The 22,500-nt window shown below is 44.2% G+C and overlaps 1 protein-coding gene and 1 long non-coding RNA gene across 9 annotated transcripts in view; one reads left to right on the top strand and one right to left on the bottom strand.

Annotated features, from left to right (window-relative positions):
- The window catches only part of SLC39A11 (solute carrier family 39 member 11), a 367,218-nt gene extending 362,761 nt beyond the window's left edge, over nucleotides 1-4,457 (top strand). For all 8 annotated transcript variants that reach the window (XM_075845738.1, XM_075845737.1, XM_075845744.1 and 5 more), the window contains 3 exons: nucleotides 820-918; nucleotides 1,139-1,297; nucleotides 2,257-4,457. In XM_075845738.1, coding sequence (XP_075701853.1) covers nucleotides 820-918; nucleotides 1,139-1,297; nucleotides 2,257-2,335 — 337 coding nt within the window. In that variant the 3' untranslated portion in view covers nucleotides 2,336-4,457. The remainder of the gene's footprint in view (nucleotides 1-819; nucleotides 919-1,138; nucleotides 1,298-2,256) is intronic.
- LOC142665927 (uncharacterized) overlaps nucleotides 1-22,500 on the bottom strand; it is an 80,271-nt gene that overhangs the window by 35,444 nt on the left and 22,327 nt on the right. The gene's annotated exons all lie outside the window — the stretch shown is intronic.

Raw genomic sequence — 22,500 nt, 5'->3', positions numbered from 1 at the left:
ACCACTTCAGCATGTTAGAATATGGCAACATAAAAACTAAGGATTTTGGGGTTATAAAAGCCGCTACACTTCTTTTTCCATCCACAAGGCTTGAGGAAAGTTCATTTGTAGCGGGACGACCTTTCCTTTTCATCCTTTTGGGGACATGCGACTTTTTGATTGCTTGAAATTGGGATTTTTGGAAGACAGGATAAGCAGAAGACAGTAATTCAGGGATTGTTTGTTATACGGCGGCCGCTACAGAGGGTCAAATAACTAGATATTTGCATTTTGGGTCATTACGGACACATATAAATCATGATTTTTTACTCCTTCAGAATAGAACATTTTGTAGGGGAAACAATTTGTTTTTGCAACACATTTTGGTTATAAACTTTATTGAACTTTTTAGTTTTTTTTAGTCCCGCTATGGTTCACATAGATTATATAATACATGACGACGGTCTATGGAAAACTGACCTGCATCCTTTTAGGCCCGGCTTCTGCCATATATTGATGGCAGACCTGGGGGCCGGTTAGGATGGAAACGATCATCACCTCGCGATTGGTTTGTGGAGACTAATAGTATGAGTGAGAATACCCCCTCCCCTGAAATCACAGATGCCACGGTCGCCATTAACCACTGCATTTAGAGGTAAACCGCTAGGGAGCGCAGGAGCCCGACTGTCACTCAACAGCTGGGCATCCGCTCCACTCGGCATGGGAAACGTGTGCCAGGCTTATGCCACAGTGCTGCGATTCCTTCATAAAGCCATCATGACGGGATATAAATATAAAGTGGCTACAATTCTCCTTTCTTGTCTTTTATGTTATTGCCAGGAATTTAGCTGTTGGAATAGGAATCCAGAATTTCCCAGAAGGCCTTGCAGTCAGCCTTCCATTACGTGGGGCCGGATTGTCTACATGGAAGGCGTTCTGGTGAGTCCGTAGTAGGAATTACTTCTCATTATTACTCCTCCTCCGCTACATAATGAAGGTATAATGGGGAGGGCTGGTGCCATTGATTTAGGCCAGGTTCATGTTTACAATGTGATAGCGGGAGGACGACATACTTGGAAGGGGGCGAGTAACCAGGGAGAATGTTTTTATTTTCTGGTTTTGGAATGACGTCTTATTTATTGTCTGTGTTCCTCGGCAGGTACGGTCAGCTCAGTGGAATGGTGGAACCCATTGCCGGTGTATTAGGAGCCGTGGCCATATCCGTGGCAGAACCTCTGTTGCCCTATGCTTTGGCCTTTGCTGCGGGCGCTATGGTGTATGTGGTAACGGATGACATTATTCCAGAAGCACAAACTGGGTAAGAATACAGGTGCCAGTGAACCCCTATTTAGATCGTCCCGATGTGACACTGTCCCTCTCTACATGTTATTGAGGATGTAATCTGACTGTTCTAATAAGAGCCGTGGCTGGAGTCACACAACGTCTCCATCACTAGGAGAGATTTTAATAGAAGAATTTTCCATTTCTACATGTGGCATATGCAACCTAAATCTACTTTTTGTTTTGGGTGGATTTTACGCTTAAGGCCCAGTTCACACAGTTTTTCAACACTGGTTTTGATACGGAAACTGCATCAGAATCAGCGCAAAAAAATGTGGGCGGGTAAACGGCATGTTCTTTCTTGCCGCGGTTCCGCCTCTGACTTCCAATTTAAATCATGGGAGGTAGCGAAAGCGCTTTTTTGCCCACAGCGCTCAATGGCCACAGGCTAGAATATAAAGGCAGGTCAAAATCTGCCGCAAATTTCCTGCCTTCAAACAAAAAAAAAACAGTGTGAACAGGACCTAGGGGCTCATTCAGACAATTGTGATTCTCATCCGCGTGCCGTGCATTGAAACAGCGCAGACACATTGGGGATTCAATGGGGCTATTCACACATGCTTTCACTCAAGAGTCCGGTGTGAAACTCACTGCATGTCCTATACTGGCGCCTTTTCATGCCACACATTGAAGTCAATGGGTGCGTGAAAACCAGACAGCACACGGATACATATCCGTGTGCTGTCCGTGTTTTACCCATCAATTACATGAAACAAAAAAAAAAGTGCTTGCAAGTGCGTAAAAGAAGCGCACCGCACTGCAAAAACACAACACACACGGACAGATTTACACGCGTGAATGTGGCCAAACACTTACATAGTGTCCAAGTAACGTTACAGCATTACAGTTGTCCAATAATACACGCGCTGACCCGTTACACGTCACGTCTATGTGAACCTACGCACTAACTGTGGCCTGTTTTGCCTTTTATCGCAGTGGCAATGGGAAGCTGGCTTCGTGGACCTGTATTCTGGGCTTTGTAGTGATGATGTCCTTGGACGTTGGTCTGAGTTAACAACACAATAGAAGACGGAGGACACAACGGGAGGAGGTGCTGGGCACCACGTCTCACATGTTTACACTTTTTGAAGAATTGTAGATTTTATACATGAATGCCGATTGGTGCACGGATGATACAAGGGCCAATCACAGAGTTGATTTCTGTAGCAATGAAAGTTGGGTTGTATTGACAGGTGTTATATATTGTTGGTTGGGTTTACTTGATATGATATAGATGGTGATGAGCCGCCTGGCAGCATGAATCTAGTGTAAAAACCACGTGTGGCTCATAAATAATTAAAGCATCAATTCATGTTCGGATGTCATTTACATATAGATTTATTCTACATAAAAGCTTAGAGTAACTTTGTAGATACCTTACTACTTATCTTGTACTGATCCAGAGTTACAGCCTGTATTGTACTCCAGAGCTGCATTCACAATTCTGGTGTTCGCTCTTGGAAACAGTCAACAATCTTGTCAAGAGACGCACCCAGAACAGATTTTCTGAACTCCACTGTATACAGTGATACACTCTGGAGAGACTTAGCTTGATTTACATTCTGGGAGACAGAGTCTTTATGCCATCGGAATGTGTAGGAAAAAACTAATCAGGGAGAATTCCAGCTTGCAGAATACAGCTCGGGATGACGATGGAACTCACAATCAGTACAAGATAAGTTAAGCGAGAGAGGGGGACATTAAAATGGTGGTCACTGGTTAATCTCAGCTTTTGGGAAAACTAAAAATATGACAGTTCCTTGATGGTTTCACAGACTGGACTTTAACAATATCAGTGTCTACATTAAAGGGGTTGTACCAGAATCGACCCTTCTCACCTATCCACTGGATGGATGAGAATTGGCTGAGGGCCCAACCAACTACCACAACTGAGGTTCCGAATCCCCGTTGCTCAACTGCTGCTCCAATTAATGGCAGTGAGGAGGATGGTCAGTGCCGCTCCATTCAAGCTCCTCCTCATTGCTGGGGGTGGAGTGAGGAGGAATCGGGAGTTTAACACACTCGTTCTCGCAATCGGTGGGGCACCCAGCGGTCAGACAATTCTCACCATTCCTGTGGTTGGTGATTCTGCTACAACACCGTTGAACACGAATGTATCCATTTTACTATTAGGCGAGATGAATTGATAGAGGTTACCCTAGGCATGATCCACCCCACCACATGTAGACAACATTAATCCAGCCTATGCTTTGTATTCATGACTTACAATGGTAGCGCCAAGCAAGATGTGATGATGCTTGACATTGCTCAGAAGAACCTGAGAGTTTATAAAGTAGCTCAAGCCATATGTCTCAACAACATCCTTCCCACATCCGCACGCCACACATCCGACGTGATGACCGCAACAGATCCCGAGACTATTCTAGATGCCTTTTTAGAGCAATATTCAGTTTAGCCATACATAGAAGATGACGCCTGCACAGAGTAGTGACGGGTTACAGAGGGTCTTACACCAAGTCGCTGCTTCCTGTGAAGTCTCTCGATTCTTCTGTCACTATTGGCTCCAGGGTCATTAAACCAGAAACACTAATTGCCTTATGTTATTAAAAGGGTTCTTTCTCTAGGACATTATAAATGAAGTGTCCGTTCTGGATATTTAACGTGTGCCCCCCTCAATTACTAATCCAAGCACGCTCAGAAGGTACCGAAGTATACACTAGATGGACAAACACGGAGAGGAGACAGTGTAAGTTCTGGGCTGCAGTTATATCAGGAAGAGCAGCTCTGAAGCACAAACTACTGTGCAGAGTAAGAACCAGGACAGTGACAAGCATATGGAAATATTATCATTTAGCCGGAGAGGAGCCGTGACTTCACATTTGGCCGAGTTACCGGACAGATCAAGCATGGAAGATGTCACTACAAAACAAGTAGGCTGCCCACAGGGAACATCTTCCCATGACCACAACTGGAGTCAGAAGCCTCATATTTATTCGTTATTAGTAGCTTTTATTTATATGCTTTGGCCAGCAATATGTGTTTTATAGTGAGAACATGGTTTGCCTTACAAGAACTGAAGGACATGTCCCCCAATGCGTTGTCTACTACACAGGGTGGAATATGATACGGACATGAGGCATTTCATGGACCAAATAAAGCTGTGGAGCTGTATTCTACGTTGTGTCGTTTGTCCTTGATTTTGAACACTGTCCATTGGAAATGAACCTATCGATTCAGAGCTGTAGTTCCTAGCAATCATGGCCGGCCATCAGGACATGCTGGGAGTTATAGTTTCACCACAGGTTGCAGACCAGTTGCTCTATGTGCGCCACACAGTCTTACAAGTGGACACAAGTTTCATTTGTACAATTAAAAATCGCAGCCACTTGTGATACAATCGGTAGGAGTACAGGACCCGGGCAGACGCTGATAGATTAGTGAAGGATCACACATCGGTAGAGGTGACCTGCACGTCAAATATGCCACATCAGATACGATAATAACCAAGCCAATTCCTAATCAGAGTCCAGATCTATCGGGTTATTTTTCCTACTCCTTAGCTGTACAACTAACAAGCAGGGCCCTCATGTCCGCAGAGTAAACACGCGCCCCTGCGTCACCGGCATCCAGCGCGCTCAGTTACACTACGGACTTGTGTGTGGCCACCAGGACATTACTGTATCTGCTCCCAGGCCCCCCATCTTATGACGTCTGACATTAGACATTACACCAGGGCCACTGACTTCTCAGGAGATTGGTCAGTACTCGGTTCTGCCTTTCTATTCCAGAACTACACAGTGTATTGCTCCTGCGCCTTCAAGATACATACACACATATAGGATATTCCAACAATGGGCGGGACATGTGTCAGGCTCTCTTCACGTTTGCATTTTTTAGGTTTTTATCCGGGTTTCCAATAGCAAGAATAGCATAGGCTGCTGCATTTTTCTTGGCTTCTAAAATGCCAAAAATCATACAGACATAAGTTTATGGGGTCAGGATCCATTTGAAAAAAGACTTAAGATAGGTGTCATAGCTCCAATATGAACGGAAGCCATGACACTAGTGTGAACAGAGCCTTAAATAGGAACAAACGTTGCATAAATCAATAGTAAAAACGAATATAAGAAACTTTATAAGAGGTCTTATTAGTGAAAAATGCCTCTTCTCCAATTATCAGGTCCCACTACCTTCTTACTGTTCACACAATCTGAACTTACTACTAAATTATCTATCTCCTCAAGACCTGATGGACTATCAGCTTACTCAGGGATCAGGCAACAGCTGCCCATAAAAGTCCATGGGGAGGGGAAGAAAGGCAGCAGGGTGAGGGAGAGGCAGAGAGACACCGAGACGCTGCTCATAGTAAGAGTTACTATGGATTCACAGCTACACTGCTCAATATGGCTGTGTAATGTCCTCCATGCTGATAATTCTGAGGGTGGGGTGAGTTGGGGTGCAATGTTTGGCAGACATGACAGCAGTCAGGCCCTACCCACTAGACCAGAGATAACAGAGTATAAGGCCCTATGCTCACGACCGTAATTTCGGACCCATTAATTTCTATGGCCGACAGACATCTTCACATATATTTACGTGCAGGTGTCCGAGCCATAGAAACCTTGTGTAAAAAATTAGACATGTCCTATTTTTTAATTTTACGGACCGTGTTCCTGTACTTTATAATGGGAGCACGGCCCGTAAATGCGGATGACTGTCCGCTGCCGGCCTTGACCATAAATATGGACCGCGATTACGGGCACCGTGGTATGCATGGTGCCCTAGAGAGAGCCTGCAGAGGGGAAAACTGCTAAACAATGCACAAGTCATAACGTCAGAAATCGTGTTATTCCTCATGTTCACACAGGACCGCTTATTCAGAAAGGTTATGTACGCTCTAAACGTCTGATAAGGGGGGGGTTCCATGTCCCCCATTTTGCCTTTGAGATAATCCGAACCGATTTCAAATTGGGATCATAAATTGGTAAAAAACCGCAAGCAAGCGCAGCAGTATCGGGGTCACCAGGGGCTGAAATCTTCCTTTCTAGAGCATCCTGAATGCTATGCTGGCAGCGCATCCCCAGGGCTTGGCTAATGTTACAAGAGGTGGTCTGCCCTTTTCTGATATTTATTGTGCTGAACGAGCGAGACAGTCTGTAGTCATATGAATATATATATCTGTTTCCATCCTCGCCATTCACACTGCTGAAAAAAGTGCCATTCCCTGCCTCCAATACCGTAATTCCCTAATAATTGGCTCCAACAGAGTCTCCCTGAATGCTACACAGCATGTGATGAATACAGTGATGCCGCCGTCCACCATTACACTGGTTACCCATACCCTAAGAGTAAAACTATGACATGATGCCTACGAGCATTTTGACAGGTAACACGGTGTGCAATATGGTGCCTCAGACTGTAGGCTGCTATGTGCCACGTGAGGGTACGATTCAGGGGGTATTCACATGTGCAGGTTTTGTTCAGGATATTTTTTTTTTTACAGGTTTTGAAGCCACCACCAGGCGTGGATCATAAAGGTAGGAAAGTATACTCCACTTCTTGTTTTGGCTCCAAAAACATGAACAAAACCTGCATATGTGAACACACCCGTACAGATCAAGTTATCCTGTAGAAGCAGTGAAAGCCGTGCGTCTAGAGGAGAGCTTGGCCTGATATCCAGCCTCTGTTAGAGCATGCTGGGTTTTTTTTTTTATGTGGACTCAACACAGCGTATCTATAGGTGTATTTCGGTGTGTAAAACTGTATTATGCACTAACACACTTGAAATACACCTGCAAAGCGTTTCCCATTGACATAAATATGCTTAATAGTTCATAAAAGGCGGATTTCTACACGGCTGAATCAAAAATTCATTAAAAATAAGTAATATGTCGCTTCTTCAAGCGTTTACCTGCCAATTTTTTTACCAATGATGCCTCACAATCTGTTGAATTTTTACTATGTGACGCAATGGGGCATGAGCGCAATCTTGGTACAACCCCTTTCACCTACTGGTTTTCTCCTCTTCTTCTTATTCATGGTTTATACAGCACAGAGGATGAAGGGGCACCAGTCATTGTTTACAGCCGAGCTCATAATCTAATTTCTCCCCTTCATAGGAAACCGGAGAACCCAAAGAAACACACAAACCTGGGAATGTACAGTCAGATTTTGACATTGTCAAATCTAAATGGTCAATAAACTTTGCATAAATTAATAGTACAATCGAAGAAACTTTGTAATATATCGGAATAACACAAAACGCCTCCGTCTCTTCCACCCTCCTACTAACACCTCTTACACATGACCGAGTTCAGTCCGTGGGATTTCCCAGCCCGACCGCGATCCAGGTTAACGGTACTGCTGCCATCATAGACATTTATGATGCTCGGAGACCCTGCCACCCCACGGAACTGCTGTTCTGGATCATTTTATTCATGTCTATGATACCAGGAGTCCCAATCACCTGTAACGCGGTTGGGCCAGGAAATCCGTCTGACACATGGACCGTTTTTCACGGCCCCAACTCGGTGGTGTCCAAAAGGTCTAACTGTTCACTCACTCTGAATTTACTGCCAAATCTGTCCCCTTGAACCCCTTAACAACATCCAACGTATGGGTACGTTGGAGCGTTACGTGGTCACTGTGTCTAAAGACACGGTGACAGAGTAAAGATGGCTGCTATCCCTAACAGCAGGCCAGCTTTACACGTGGCGCTCCCCCCTGCATCGGCGATCGCTGTGATTGGTCGGTCAGTTCAGACTGGCCAATCGCACCTTTTTGCGGCTATAACCTTTAACTGGGGCACAGTGATACGGTGGGGATTGGTGCTGTCTAGGACTGCACCAATCCCTGCCATGTACTTGTGATGGTGCCACCCCCCCATATCACTGCCATTGGTCGTTCTGCATAGACCGACCAATCATAGCCATGGGGTTTCAAATACACTGCACCAGCTCTGCCCACCTCATTCCGTTTTGGAACGGTGAGCAGAGCTGGTGTGTAAGTCTGTGAACCGAATGCTTACCATTGCTGAGGCCTTCTGTGGTGCGATCGTCATCTTCTGCATCTTGCTGTGTGATCACAAATACTGATCATCATCATCAACTGCGCTGCTGCCGATTTTTTTGTTTTTTAGCTGCAGCACTAGTGATTCCTGAATTTCCCAGTCCTGTCCCCCACCCCCCTCGTCCGTATACATCCGCTGATCAGCAATTTTTGGCACAGGACTTTTTTTTTGGGGACTGTTTTGCACCATCTCCGTGTGTGCACCCTGCAGCCACCGAGAGTCTATAATCAGCCTCAGTGATAATTTGTTGACGCAGGTTTTTTGGGGCCTTTTTTTTTATATATAAAACTGTAAAAAACGAAAATAAAATATAGTTCGGTGTAGCTAGTACCTGCATAGGTAGGACGTTCAGGTAACGGACATATAGGTTAGCGTCCGTTTTATAATAAAAAAAAATGACAACATTTTAGGTCGTTTTAGCTATGCAAATTTTCTAAATTTAGTGGCAATTTACTGTGGTATATTTCTTATACTACAGTTTTTGTCTAAAATATAGTGCTACATTTAGTGGTTACTGTAGCTTTAGAGTTTTAGTCTAAATTTACTGGCATATACTTTTCATACTCCCGTTTTTTTTGCAATAATATATAGTGTTAAAGATTTAGCGTCAGTTAGTGACGGACAGTTTTTTACTGAAGTTCGTTCACTAAATTTTACATAGCGTAGTTTTATAGTTTTAGCCTAAATTGACTGCTGTAGTTTTTATACTTCCATTTTTTTTCTTATTCAGCAAATTTTGAAATACACGTGTTCAAACACTATACCCCCCCCCCCCTAATAAAAATATCCCAATCATTCCAAAGAGTCTAATTCAGTAGAGGAGGCATACGCCATCCTGGCCTCCGACACGGATTCCGCCAGCGAATGAGAAGAGGAATTCGCCCCATACATCTTGTCCTCCTCATCATCATCATCCAATGATGAGCCCCCACAAAGGCGACCCAGGACATCAGCTGAAGCAACCCCCCAGATAACAGATCCCGTGTGGAACCCGCCCCCCGAGAATTATGAGCCTCAGATCCCCGAATTCATAGGCAGCTCAGGAACTCATTTTCAGACTGAAGGCCTCACAGAAATAGATTTTATTAAGGTTTTCTTCACTGAGGATTTAATGAATTTGATGGTGGCCCAGACCAATTTATTACCCAGAACTCCACGTCATATGCTAGACCCTTCAAGAGGACCCCGTAGATGCAGCGGAGATGCTCAAATTTTGGGGCCTTGTGCAACATATGGGGCTAGTAAAGAAGCCACAGATCAGACAATACTGGAGTACAGATGTTTTATACAACACCCCAATTTACCGCATCTCAATGCCCCGGACTCGCTTTAAAGCTATCCTTAAATTTCTGCATTATAATAATGCTGCACAGTGCCCACCCCATGATGACCCCACATATGACGGCCTATTCAAAATCAGGCCAGTAATTAATCAGTTCTGCAGCAAATTTCAAGAAGTGTACACCCCCCAAAAGAACATTGTAATAGACGAGTCCCTTGTACATTTTAAAGGTAGGCTAAAATTCCGCCAATACCTGCCCAGTAAGAGGGCGAGGTATGGGATAAAAATGTACAAGCTGTGCGAGAGCAGCTCAGGGTACACCTAAAAGTTTTGGGTTTATGAAGGGAAGGACTCCAGGTTTGAACCCCCAGAATACCCCCCTGTCCTGAGAGTTAAGTGGGAAAATAGTGTAGGATTTGGTGCACCCACTACTGGACCAGGGTTACCCCCTTTACATGGATAACTTCTATACCAGCGTCCCACTATTTAAATGCCTCTCCACCAGAAATACTGCAGCATGCGGGAAGGTGCGCAAAAAACCAGAGAGGCCTCTCTAAAACACCGCTTGGCCAACGTGTCAGAAGGGGTGAGAGCAGGGCACTATGCAGCAAGAACGTGCTGTTCGTCAAATATAAGGACAAGCGGGATGTCCTTCTCTTGACCACAATAAATGGGAACAGCAGCACCCCTATCCCTGTACGATGTACTGCCACAGTGACCCACAAACCAGATTGCATCGTGGGCTAGAACAAGTACATGGGAGGGGTTGATCTCACATGAAGTGCTGAAGCCCTATAGTGCCATGAGAAAAACAAGGGTGTGGTACAAAAAGCTGGCCATGCGCATGGTACAGATGGCATTGTAGAACGCTTACGTGCTAGCCAAATGTGCAGGCCGGAACAGTGTCATTCCTTAATTTTCAGGAGAAGATTATCAAGGTGCTTGTGTTTGAAAACCAGGCAGGGGAGGGCCCAAACACATCTGCTGAAAGTGAGGGCGCCCGTATTGTACCAGGGCAACACTTTGACGGCATCGTTCCCTAAACTGCAAAGAAGGGAAGATCCCAAAAAAGGTGCAGAGTGTATAACAAAAGGGGCATAAGAAGGGAAACCACTTATCAGTGCCACACCTGGCCTGTGCATAAAGGATTGCTTCAAGGGTTGAATTATTAATTTTATTATTCATGTACCCTTTTATTATACTCTGATTTGGTCTTCACAACATACACATGTCCCCACATTATATATTGAAATACCAGTAAATACGGCCTAATTCAAATAAATTCAGACAAAAACCCTGTGGAGTCAAAAGCTAACTATACCCTTAGATAAGTTCCTTGAGGGGTGTAGTTTCTTAAATGGGGTCACTTTTGGGGTGTTCCCACTGTTTTAGGCCCTCAAGGCCTTTGCAAAGGCGACATGGCCTCCACAAACCAATCCAGCAAAATCTGAATGCCAAATAGCACTTCTTCCCTTCTGAGCCCTGCAGTGTCTCCAAACAGCCGTTTATGACAACACGTGGGGTATTTTTATACTCTGGAGAAACTGCCCTACAAATGTTGGTGTTTTTTCTGCATTACTTCTCGTGGAAATGAAAAAAAGAGCTAAACCTACATATTATTGAAAAAAAAATGTTGATTTTCATTTTCGCGGCCTACTTCCAATAATTTCTGCAAAAACCTGTGGGGTCAAAATGCTCACTATAACCCTAGATAATTTCCTTGAGGGGTGTAGCTTCCTAAATGGGGTCACTTTTGGGGGGTTTCTACCGTTTTGGTACCACAAGAGCCCTTCAAACCTGACATGGTACCTAAAATACAGTCTAATAAAAAGGAGGCCCCTAAATCCTTAATGCTCTGCTTCTGAGGCCGGTGTTTCAATCCATTACCACTCTAGGGCCACATATGAGATATTTCTAAAAACTGTAGAACTTGGGCAATAAATATTGAGTAACGTTTCTCTGTTAAAACCTTCTGCGCTGCATAAAAAAAAAAAAAATAATGGATTTTCTGCCCAAAAAAAAAAATTGGTCAATTTCACCTCCACTTTGCTGTAATTCTTTGAGGGATTAGGTTTTTAAAATGGGGTGATTTATGTGGGGTTTATAATATATAAGGCCCTCAAAGTCACTTTAGAACTTGTCCCTAAAAAAAATAGCCTAATGAAATTTTATTGAAATTGTGAGGAATTGCTGCTACAGTGCTAAACCTTGTAATGTCCTTGAAAAAGAAAAGAATGTTCAAAAAACAATGCCAACATAAAAGTAGACCTATGTGATATGTGAACTACTAACTATTTTGTGTGGTATAACTATCTCTCTTACAAGCAGATACATTAAACATTTGAAAAATGCTAATTTTTACAAATTTCCTCTAAATTTGTGTTTTGTTTTTTTTACAAATAAACACAATGTATCAACCAAATTTTACCACTAACTTAAAGTCCAGTGTGTCACAAGAAAACAATCTCAGAATCATTTGGCTAGTTGAAAGCATTACGGCGTTATTACCACATAAAGTGACATGTCAGTTTTGAAAAAAATGGCCTGGTCCATAAGGCAAAAACAGGCTGTGTCCTTAAGGGGTTAAAGGCAAGACGGACAATCAGCTCACAAAGGGATCAGGTAACATCTAGCCATAGAAGTCTATGGACAGAGGAGGGGGAAAGTGTTATTCCTCACAGCTTATACTGAAAAGTTTGGTACTTTAATACCAATGGTTTTTATAGTGTGGTTTTCACAAAAACTGGAACGCACTCTGCTTATTTAAGCAGCAAAAAGTTAAGACTGCCGCCTATTTTCTTTTTGGAATATTTAGGCTAGTTCAAACCCTAAGCAGGCACCCCAATACTATTACATGGAGTGTGGTCAAATAGACTTACTAACTTCTGACCATCCAGCTCTCTCACTCCAGTCTGCAGAACTTCTCTTGTGCTGCACCTACTCAGGAATGATTTCTTTTGGAACACTGAACTAAGACTATTCACATTTCATGTAGGGCATCCGTTTGACGTATACCACAACATATGGAACTGTTACCATCAAACTGCCATTGCAAAAAGTATACCGGCTGCATAGGAAAGCACAGCAGGCACTGGGTTAATATTGGCTCTTGGTTCACACAAGTGCTGAGTCAGTGCAGAGGAATGCGCTTTCTTTTTTTGCCTTTCCCTTTCTTTTAGAGAACACATGTACAGGGAGGTGTGCCGAGGGGGAGCATGTTACAGTAATGTGGAAACCTCACTTCCCTCCCTCACTTTCCCCGGGGATCGCGTGCAAGATGCCTAGATTTACCTGATGCCAAAAGAGAGCAAGGCAGACAGAAGGGACAAGGTGCAGCTGGGTGGAATTGTGGTTTGTGAGCAAGGGAGGAACCCAAAAGCCAAGCAGGAGCTCTGCACGCACAGGAACAATGCTGCTATTCTTGTAAGATCCAGGAAAGAACGGGTCTGGGAAAACTGTTGGCTCACGTCCGTACACCTGAATTACTTCAAGCCGGAACTAGCACTGCTGTGCAAAGTCAAGCAGATCTGCCTAACACGACTCTGGTCGCTTTCACAGGCTTCGTCCCCTTCCATATATTTTGTAGCATTAAAAATAACGGAATTCTAATGCAGCGAGCGAGGGGTTTATTCAATTACATCTAAGACGACAGAATTGACTTTGTCGTCAACATGTTTCTATTGTGCATACACTTTATACGGGCATATCAAAAGGTCAAATCAATGGGGAGGTGGCCGTGCGCACGTGTGCGTCTTTCTCCATTGATTCCAATGGTAGTTACTGAAACATTCCCATAGGTATCAATGGAAAGAGCCACGCACACGTCCATGGACATCTCTCTATTGATTCCCCACATAGAGGCGCAGGACAGGTTTGGGTAACCTCCGTTACCAGCACTCGGACCGGCACCTATCAAACATTTGTGGTCTTAGATGGGAATACCCCTTTAAAGCTGGGTTTACACAGGTGGATGTGTGCCCATAACAAGCACCAATCGCTGATAATTAGATGTCAAATCGGTGCCCTTTACATAGGCCAATATAAAGTGTATGAGGACAGTACAATCTACTGAATGTTGGCACCGCATCCCATTTACACGGGCAGCGTAAAATATTAAATCAGCCCGTCGGTTGATTTTGAACAGCCTACGCTTTTTTGGGAATGTTTTTCGCCCGTGGCAAAAAAAAAACATGCTCAGAAGCGAGCGATGCAGGTTTCTTCTGTCTCCCACTGATTTCAATCAGGGCTCAAAGGCGGAAACCGTGGCCAGAGAGGCCACACCTACCGCTTATTATTCCTACGAGTGGCCAAAAGCCGCCCTGGAAAAAAAAAAAAAAAGCCTCTGCCTCCCATTAAAATCAATGGTCGATTTTGTGGTTTCCACGGTCCGTGCATGGCCTAGGAGCCTGAACCACAGAAAGAACGGTGTTCTGCGGTCCAGGCTCATCAAAAATAATGGACGCGGCCAGGTGTACGGTTTGCGGGTGACACACCGCTCCTGGCCGACCCAAAAATCACAGCCGTGAATGAGGCCTTTAAGCTTCGTTCACATCTGCATTGGAGGCTTCATTAGGACGTCGCAGATCTGCAGAGATTACCGGAGAAAATAGCGCAGCATGCTGCTGTATCATCTCCGGGAAAACGACAGAAAGCCAACGGAACAATTAAAGTCAATGGGTTCTGATGGCCGCTGCTGCTACCAATCGGACAACGGAACCGTTGCCTCAGTTAGTCACTAATTCTGCTCCTCTGACAGAGCAGAACCACGAAACACACAGATGCGGGTGTGAACGAAGCCTAAATCTATTTCTTCAGAACAAGTTCAACTTCGCATTGGTTCTTCTCATGAACTAAAAATCTCATCATGTCACAAGTTATGATGTAATAAATGAAGTAAAAAGGTTTTCTACATAATATTGCTAGAAAATAACTCAAGTACCTGAATCTACTCCCTAAACGATAGTCCTTCTCAATGAATTAGAAGATCAAAAAGTTTTCAGTTCAGTAATTAAATTCAAAAAGTGTGTCTCGTATATTCTATAGATTCATTACACACAGAGGGATCTATTTCCAGCATTTTTTTCTTTTTATGTGGATGATCATGTCGAACAGTCACAGAAAACCCAGAATTGAGTTTCTCAGAAAATTAGAATATTATATAATCCCGATTTGAAATATGATTTGTTGTTCTACTGAAAAGTCTGTCCAGTATCTGCCCTCAATACTTGGTTGGGGCTCCGACTCTGCATCAATGCGGCGTAGTATGGGGGCGATCAGCCTGTGGCACTGCTGAGTTGTTATCAATGCGGCGTGGCATGGAGGCGATCAGCCTGTGGCACTGCTGAGGTGTTATCAATGCGGCGTGGCATGGAGACGATCAGCCTGTGGCACTGCTGAGGTGTTATCAATGCGGCGTGGCATGGAGGCGATCAGCCTGTGGCATGGCTGAGGTGTTATCAATGTGGCATGGAGGCGATCAGCCTGTGGCACTGCTGAGGTGTTATCAATGCGGCGTGGCATGGAGGCGATCAGCCTGTGGCACTGCTGAGTTGTTATCAATGCGGCGTGGCATGGAGGCGATCAGCCTGTGGCACGGCTGAGGTGTTATCAATGCGGCGTGGCATGGAGGCGATCAGCCTGTGGCACTGCTGAGGTGTTATCAATGCGGCGTGGCATGGAGGCGATCAGCCTGTGGCACTGCTGAGGTGTTATCAATGCGGCGTGGCATGGAGGCGATCAGCCTGTGGCACTGCTGAGGTGTTATGGAGGCCCAGGTTGCTTTGATAGCGGTCTTCAGCTCGTCTGCATTGTTGGGTCTGGTGTCTCATCTTCCTCTTGACAATACCCTATAGATGCTCTATGGGGTTGGCCAATCAAGCGCAGTGATACTGTGGTTATTACACAGGGTATTGGTACTTTTGGCAACGTTTGGTCTGTGTGTAATTAATCTATAGAATATATGAGAGGCACTTTTTGAATAGAATTATTGAAATAAGTTTACTTTTTGATGATATTCTAATTCATTGAGAAGGACTAGTATACATGTATATGTCCCTTACAATTTATTACTGTGACAGGACCCACATTGATGAAAAATCAAGTGATCTAGGGGGGTTTCTTTCTTAGGCACTGTTCACATCACGTTATAGCTTTTCGTCGGAAGTGTACATTGGGAAGAGTCCAAACATATACAGAAGGCTGAATGGTATCCCACTGTATGGGTTTACAGTGGGATGTGTCTCCCGAACTCCTCAGGCAGAGCGCTAACCGGAAGCCGTGTGCCCAGAAACCGCTGACGTCATTTAGCAGTGATATCAGGAGCTTCCCAGGGCCAAAGTCTGCAGCCAGAGCGCTTCTGATGCTGTACCCCGGGACTTTGGCATTGAGAAACTCCTGACATCACAGTCCATAGATGGACAGTGATGTCGGGTGCTTTGCTGATGTACAGGGTGGGCCATTTATATGGATACACCTAAATAAAATGGGAATGGTTGGTGATATTAACTTCCTGTTTGTGGCACATTAGTATATGGGAGGGGGGAAACTTTTTAAGCTGGGTGTTGACCATGGAGGCCATTTTGAAATCGGCCATTTTGTATCCAACTTTAGTTTTTTCAATGGGAAGAGGGTCATGTGACACATCAAACTTATCGAGAATTTCACAAGAAAAACAATGGTGTGCTTGGTTTTACCGTTACTTTATTCTTTCATGAGTTATTTATGTCATTATGGGTGTCAGGATTCCTAGATGAACAGTTTCCTGGAAAGTGGATTGGTCGTCGTGGGCCAGTTGAATGGCCCTCTAGGTCTCCCGATCTGACCCCCTTAGACTTTTATCTTTGGGGTCATCTGAAGGCAATTGTCTATGCTGTGAAGATACGAGATGTGCAGCAACTGAAACTACGGATACTGGAAGCCTGTGCTAGCATTTCTTCTGCGGTGTTGCTATCAGTGTGTGAAGAGTGGGAGAAGAGGGTTGCATTGACAATCCAACACAATGGGCAGCACTTTGAACACATTTTATAAGTAGTCAGAAACTTGTAAATAACTCATGAAAGAATAAAGTAACGTTAAAATCAAGCACACCATTGTTTTTCTTGTGAAATTCTCCATAAGTTTGATATGTCACATGACCCTCTTCCCATTGAAAAAACTAAAGTTGGATACAAAATGGCCGACTTCAAAATGGCCGCCACAAACAGGAAGTTAATATCACCAACCATTCCCATTTTATTTAGGTGTATCCATATAAATGGCCCACCCTGTATATATTTAGCCTGTGAAGGATGCCATACAGCGGCATTGCTCACCCATGAGGTCCCATGTTAAAAAAAATAAAAAATAAAATAAAAAAAAAAACAGATGCATACTGCCCAGTATATGTATTTTTGTAAGATCCCTCAGGATGGAATAGCATAGACTACTAAATTATTGCATTCTCCAAACAAACACAAAAAAACCATAATGAGATATACCGGCCCGACAGGGACCAAAATGACACGGTTTTAGTCTCCGTAGGGCTAATGGAGCCCTATGGAAACATTGAGTGTGTATGTTGGGCACTTTCCCAACATACTTGCTAAACGTAGGGCGATAACATAATGCTCCCTCCACACAAAGTGTCAGTTCACATGTGGCAGATTGGTTACAGAAATTTCCGCAACTACAAGATCTAATCCATAGATCTGAGTGGGATTTGCAGAAATCCATGTAGGCTAAGGAGCCGCTTACATGATCCGACGTGGGCCGTGTAAACGAGCGCCAATCAACGAGACATTGGCGCGTCTCCGTTTACACCACGATGTGCTGCCGACAATGATGAGATTTTCTGCTGCATAAACCATGCGATCAGCAGATGTTTACACAGGGCAATTATTGGGAACGAGCGTGATGTTAGTCCACAGGCAGGGAATCTATTTGTTAGAAACAGTAGATATCTTACAGCATTCACAGGTACGATGTGCAAATATGAGATGAAGTATGGTGTGCAGACAGTAAGGCTCTGTTCACACTGGTCTCACAGCTGATAAAGACGGTTATCCTCTGCACCCCCTATTGTTTTACCACTGGTGTGACCCCCATCCTTACAAAAATCAGCTCTAACTATTGGCAAAATAAAAAGTCGAAGGATTCCGAGACATTCAGTTTAATGGTGTGAAGATTTGGAGGATTCGCCACTAGTTCATACATCGGTCACAGCCAGGCTGATAGTCACTAGACTGTACTCAGTGCGGGGTTTCTGCACCTCTCCCACATCAACCACTTAAGGAATGAAAGTGCCGAGCTTAACCCTGACGTACAGACGGCGCGGGGAGATTGTCACCTGTCACTTTCTATACAACCATCATCAATTACATCTGCCATTCTTTACATTCTCACTGTTATGTCTCCGGAGCCTCGTCCATTGTAAACCGCACAGACAAATGACAGTCCTAACATCACTGCCCGTCAGTCCTGCGACAGTCTAGACAATGTCAACTATAATGAGACACTAAACCGCCTGTCTGTCCACACTTCATCTGCTAGATGATATAACACAAACTATTTCTCCCTGTTATCAGCCAGAGGAGAGGAGGACTGTAGTAAACGAGCCTGCCCCATAATCACCTTGTCACATCTGTCCAGTGCCGAGAAGATTCCAGATAATCATCTCCACTAAAGTCAATGGGAGGGAACCCGCAAGAAAATCGTGAGGGATGGAGAATGCCCTAAAAACTGCACAATTTTTGTGTACGTCTGAATTATGGCAGATAAGGTCTTGCTGCTGCTTCCAATACCGTCTCAATATCCATTTTTCGGGTTTTCATTTTTTTACTCCCACCTTCCAAATGTCATCACTTTTTGATTTTTCGATCTGTTTTATTGCGAAGAAAAAACTAATTGTTAGAAAATAAGTTATGGATCTCAGAATATGGCGACATAAAACGATTTTTTTTTTGGTCCATTGACTGACTCTATACATTGTTAATGTGCTAAATGACTATTCTAGCTGCAAACGTCTGGTTTCTAATGCAATATCTACATAGGTGTATAGAGGCCCATTTCCAGCAACCATCACTCCAGTGTTCTAATGGTACATTGTGTTTGCTAACTGTGTTAGAAGGCTAAGGGATGATTAGAAAACACTTGAAAACCCTTGTGCAATTATGTTAGCACCGCTGTAAACAGTTTTGCTGTTTAGAGGAGCTATAAAACTGACCTTCCTATGAGCTAGTTGAGAATCTGGACCATTACATTTGTGGGTTCGATTAAACTCTCAAAATGGCTAGAAAAAGAGAGCTTTCATGTGAAACTCGAAAGTCTATTCTTGTTCTTAGAAATGAAGGCTAGTCCATGCGAGAAATTGCCAAGAAACTGAAGATTTCCTACAACGGTGTGTACTACTCCCTTCAGAGGACAGCACAAACCGGCTCTAACCAGAGTAGAAAGAGAAGTGGGAGGCCCCGCTGCACAACTGAGCAACAAGACAAGTACATTAGAGTCTCCAGTTTGAGAAATAGACGCCTCACAGGTCCTCAACTGGCCGCTTCATTAAAAAGTACCCGCAAAACGCCAGTGTCAACGTCTACAGTGAAGAGGCGACTCCGGGATGCTGGCCTTCAGGGCAGAGTGGCAAAGAAAAAGCCATATCTGACACTGGCTCATAAAAGGAAAAGATTAATATGGGCAAAAGCAGACAGACATTGGACAGAGGAAGATTGGAAAAAAGTGTTATGGACAGACGAATCGAAGTTTGAGGTGTTTGGATCACACGGAAGAACATTTGTGAGACGCAGAACAACTGAAAAGATGCTGGAAGAGTGCCTGACGCCATCTGTCAAGCATGGTGGAGGTAATGTGACGGTCTGGGGTTGCTTTGGTGCTGGTAAAGTGGGAGACTTGTACAAGGTAAAAGGGATTTTGAATAAGGAAGGCTATCACTCCATTTTGCAACACCATGCCATACCCTGTGGACAGCGCTTGATTGGAGCCAATTTCATCCTACAACAGGACAATGACCCAAAGCACACCTCCAAATGATGCAAGAACTATTTAGGGAAGAAGCCGGCAGCTGGTATTCTATCTGTAATGGAGTGGCCAGCGCAGTCACCAGATCTCAACCCCATAGAGCTGTTGTGGGAGCAGCTTGACCGTATGGTACGCAAGAAGTGCCCATCAAGCCAATCCAACTTGTGGGAGGGGCTTCTGGAATCATGGGGTGAAATTTCTCCCGATTACCTCAGCAAATTAACAGCTAGAACGCCAAAGGTCTGCAATGCTGTAATTGCTGCAAATGGAGCATTCCAAGACCAAAGCAAAGTCTGAAGGAGAAAATCATTATTTCTAACCTTGTCAATGTCTTGACTATATTTTCTAGTCATTTTGCAACTCATTTGATAAATATAAGTGTGAGTTTTCATGGAAAACACAAAATTGTGTGGGTGACCCCAAACTTCTGAACGGTAGTGTAAATGTCAGGAAGGGGGTTAAAAACATGTGCTTGCGGTCTGTGAATGGGAACATTGTTGCTTACATGCAGAGGCTAAAACCCCATTCAAACCAAATACTTCTCCAAGCAGTGAATTTGCTACAATGTAAGCAGGATGGACTCTAGGCGAATACTTTTTACCTTCACTGATACAGTGTAGCAAACTATCAGGACAGTAGGGGGATTTGTGCTGCTGATATTTAGCTCACAGAGGATTGTCTACACAGAATACAAGTGTAACAAACCCTCAGCTTATTATTATGTATTAGCTTTACCGTTTTTAGCATCTGGATCTAAAACAGAACGTTCTCATGCACTGGCAGCAAGCAGAGATCTTACAATTGGTGATTAAATAAAAAAAACAAAAAGGGAGGGGGATTTATAAAAATTAAAAAAAAAGGAAAAGTGAAGCTATTACCCATAGCAACAAATCCGGTTGAAGGAGATCTGAAAAGTGATCGCTGGGATCTGATTGCTTGTGCGACACCTGCACAATACTGCTGCCCTCCTCTTCAGCTATCCAGGATTTTTGGTCTACTCTCTTGGTGTGTGACACCCATTCCTTCCCACGTGACGTTCCATGTAAACAGGCTGCAGGGCCCTGACTGACACCTTGCGTGTTAAGGAGAGATGATCCGCTGTGCCCGGGGCTCTACGCTCGGCTTTGTGTGTGTGTCTCGAAGCCTCTGACAAGCGCTGAGTGATCCCCGGGGATGGCCCAGGTGCTTCTACAACAATGCGCAGCATTGTTCTCTTCCTACAAGTCTTCGCCTGCGTGGGCCCTGCCTTGCGTGTGAAACAGGTGTATAGGTTTCCTGGCACGCTAACAACCGCTACATGCAGACAAGCGCCTCGCTCACACCGCCGGCTCGTCTCTGGGCACCCAATCACAAACTGCGTCACTGACACACAACAAGCCACACATTGTACAACAGATTTAACCAGGGGAACCTCCATGTATCGCTTCTCCATGATATTCATAGCCTGGCGGTCGGCCAAACACCAATTAGCGGAACAGCAAACAAAATCACCGCAAATATGTCCAATGTTATCGAGCTAGGAAGCCACAATTCCCAGAATAGGCAGCGGATGATTAGAATATATTTGCATAGTGGTTAATTAGAATTCTGGGGTTTCCGAGAAAACACATTGATAGCTTATCCTTAAGAGAGACCTTCAATGTCTGATCAGGGTGGACCTGGGACCCCCACGGATCCACAAAACTTCAATGACTATGCCCCCCCCACTTGCTTCCAGATTCCCCCCCCCCCCCCATGTTACAGCTGATCGCTGGACACCAAGTGATCGCCTTATTGTTGGGAGACACTACTAAGAGATAGGGGTTATTCTAAGTGGACAAGCCATTTAGAACCTCCTTATTTTTAGAGATACCATGTAAGGCATAATATCCCTGGCATCTGTGACATCACTACTACACACATACCAGGCTACAGAATGCTTGAGGACTAATCTTGGACTGCTATAAATCATTAGTAAGGTTACTGTGTTATTGGGATAATCTAGAAATAATCGAGCAGTGGGCCAGTCGGGTGGGTGCTCGGCTTTCATTTATTTTTACACCATTTTCTCAAGACGGTTAATTACATCAATGAATAATAAAAGGGAGCAGTCCCCAATGACAAAGTCATTATCTGGGTGGGAAGAAGTAGTCCTAATAAGGACATCATTAATAGTCCTCACATCTCACTTCACTACTTCAGCAGCGATCTTAGTTACAGCACGATTTCAGGACTAGATAAGACCGTCATATTGGACGGAGTCCACGTTACCCTGAGGAGATGCCAAGGCGCTGTCATTCCCCAGCAATTAGGAGAACGTCTTTGCTGCGTCGTTTTGTCCTTGTGGTTATGGGAATCACTTCTTTAGGCACGGACTTCTTGTCTTGCTTGGTGAGCTCGTGCTTATTCACTGCAGCCAATCAGAACAAGCCGAGCTGCAGTTTAAAGTATGGAAGAAAGAGCGCTGATGAGATAGGAGATGTATTTCAGACTAGCCAGATTCCAGTAGACAAGGCAGATAAGCTACAGTCACTGATCATTGCTGCGGCTTATGGAGCAAAGTGTAAAAAAGAAAAGCAGCAGGTAAAAACATTACCCATAGGGTAGTCTCTTATCGATCAGTTTTTTAGCCATCAATCGTACGCAATCCCTTATTAGATAAATACATCAGCATCAGAAATCCACAGTTTGTTACAAGTAAAATGCATCAGCCTAGAATCCAGGTTGTATAGCTCACAGAGGATTGTCTAGACCAGAAGTTCAGGACGGGTTTTCAGCCTCTGGATAGAAATAAGAATGTTTCCATTCACTGACAGCAAGTTTCAATCCTGAGAATGGTGAGCAATTGATACTCCAAGTATATTAGAAAGTTAGGAGTCAT

The sequence above is a fragment of the Rhinoderma darwinii genome, chromosome 13 (genome assembly GCF_050947455.1).
Source record: "Rhinoderma darwinii isolate aRhiDar2 chromosome 13, aRhiDar2.hap1, whole genome shotgun sequence".
In the NCBI taxonomy this organism is placed as follows: domain Eukaryota; kingdom Metazoa; phylum Chordata; class Amphibia; order Anura; family Rhinodermatidae; genus Rhinoderma; species Rhinoderma darwinii.
The sequence above is the reverse complement of the archived record's forward strand: the minus strand, read 5'-3'. Positions and strand labels throughout refer to the sequence as shown.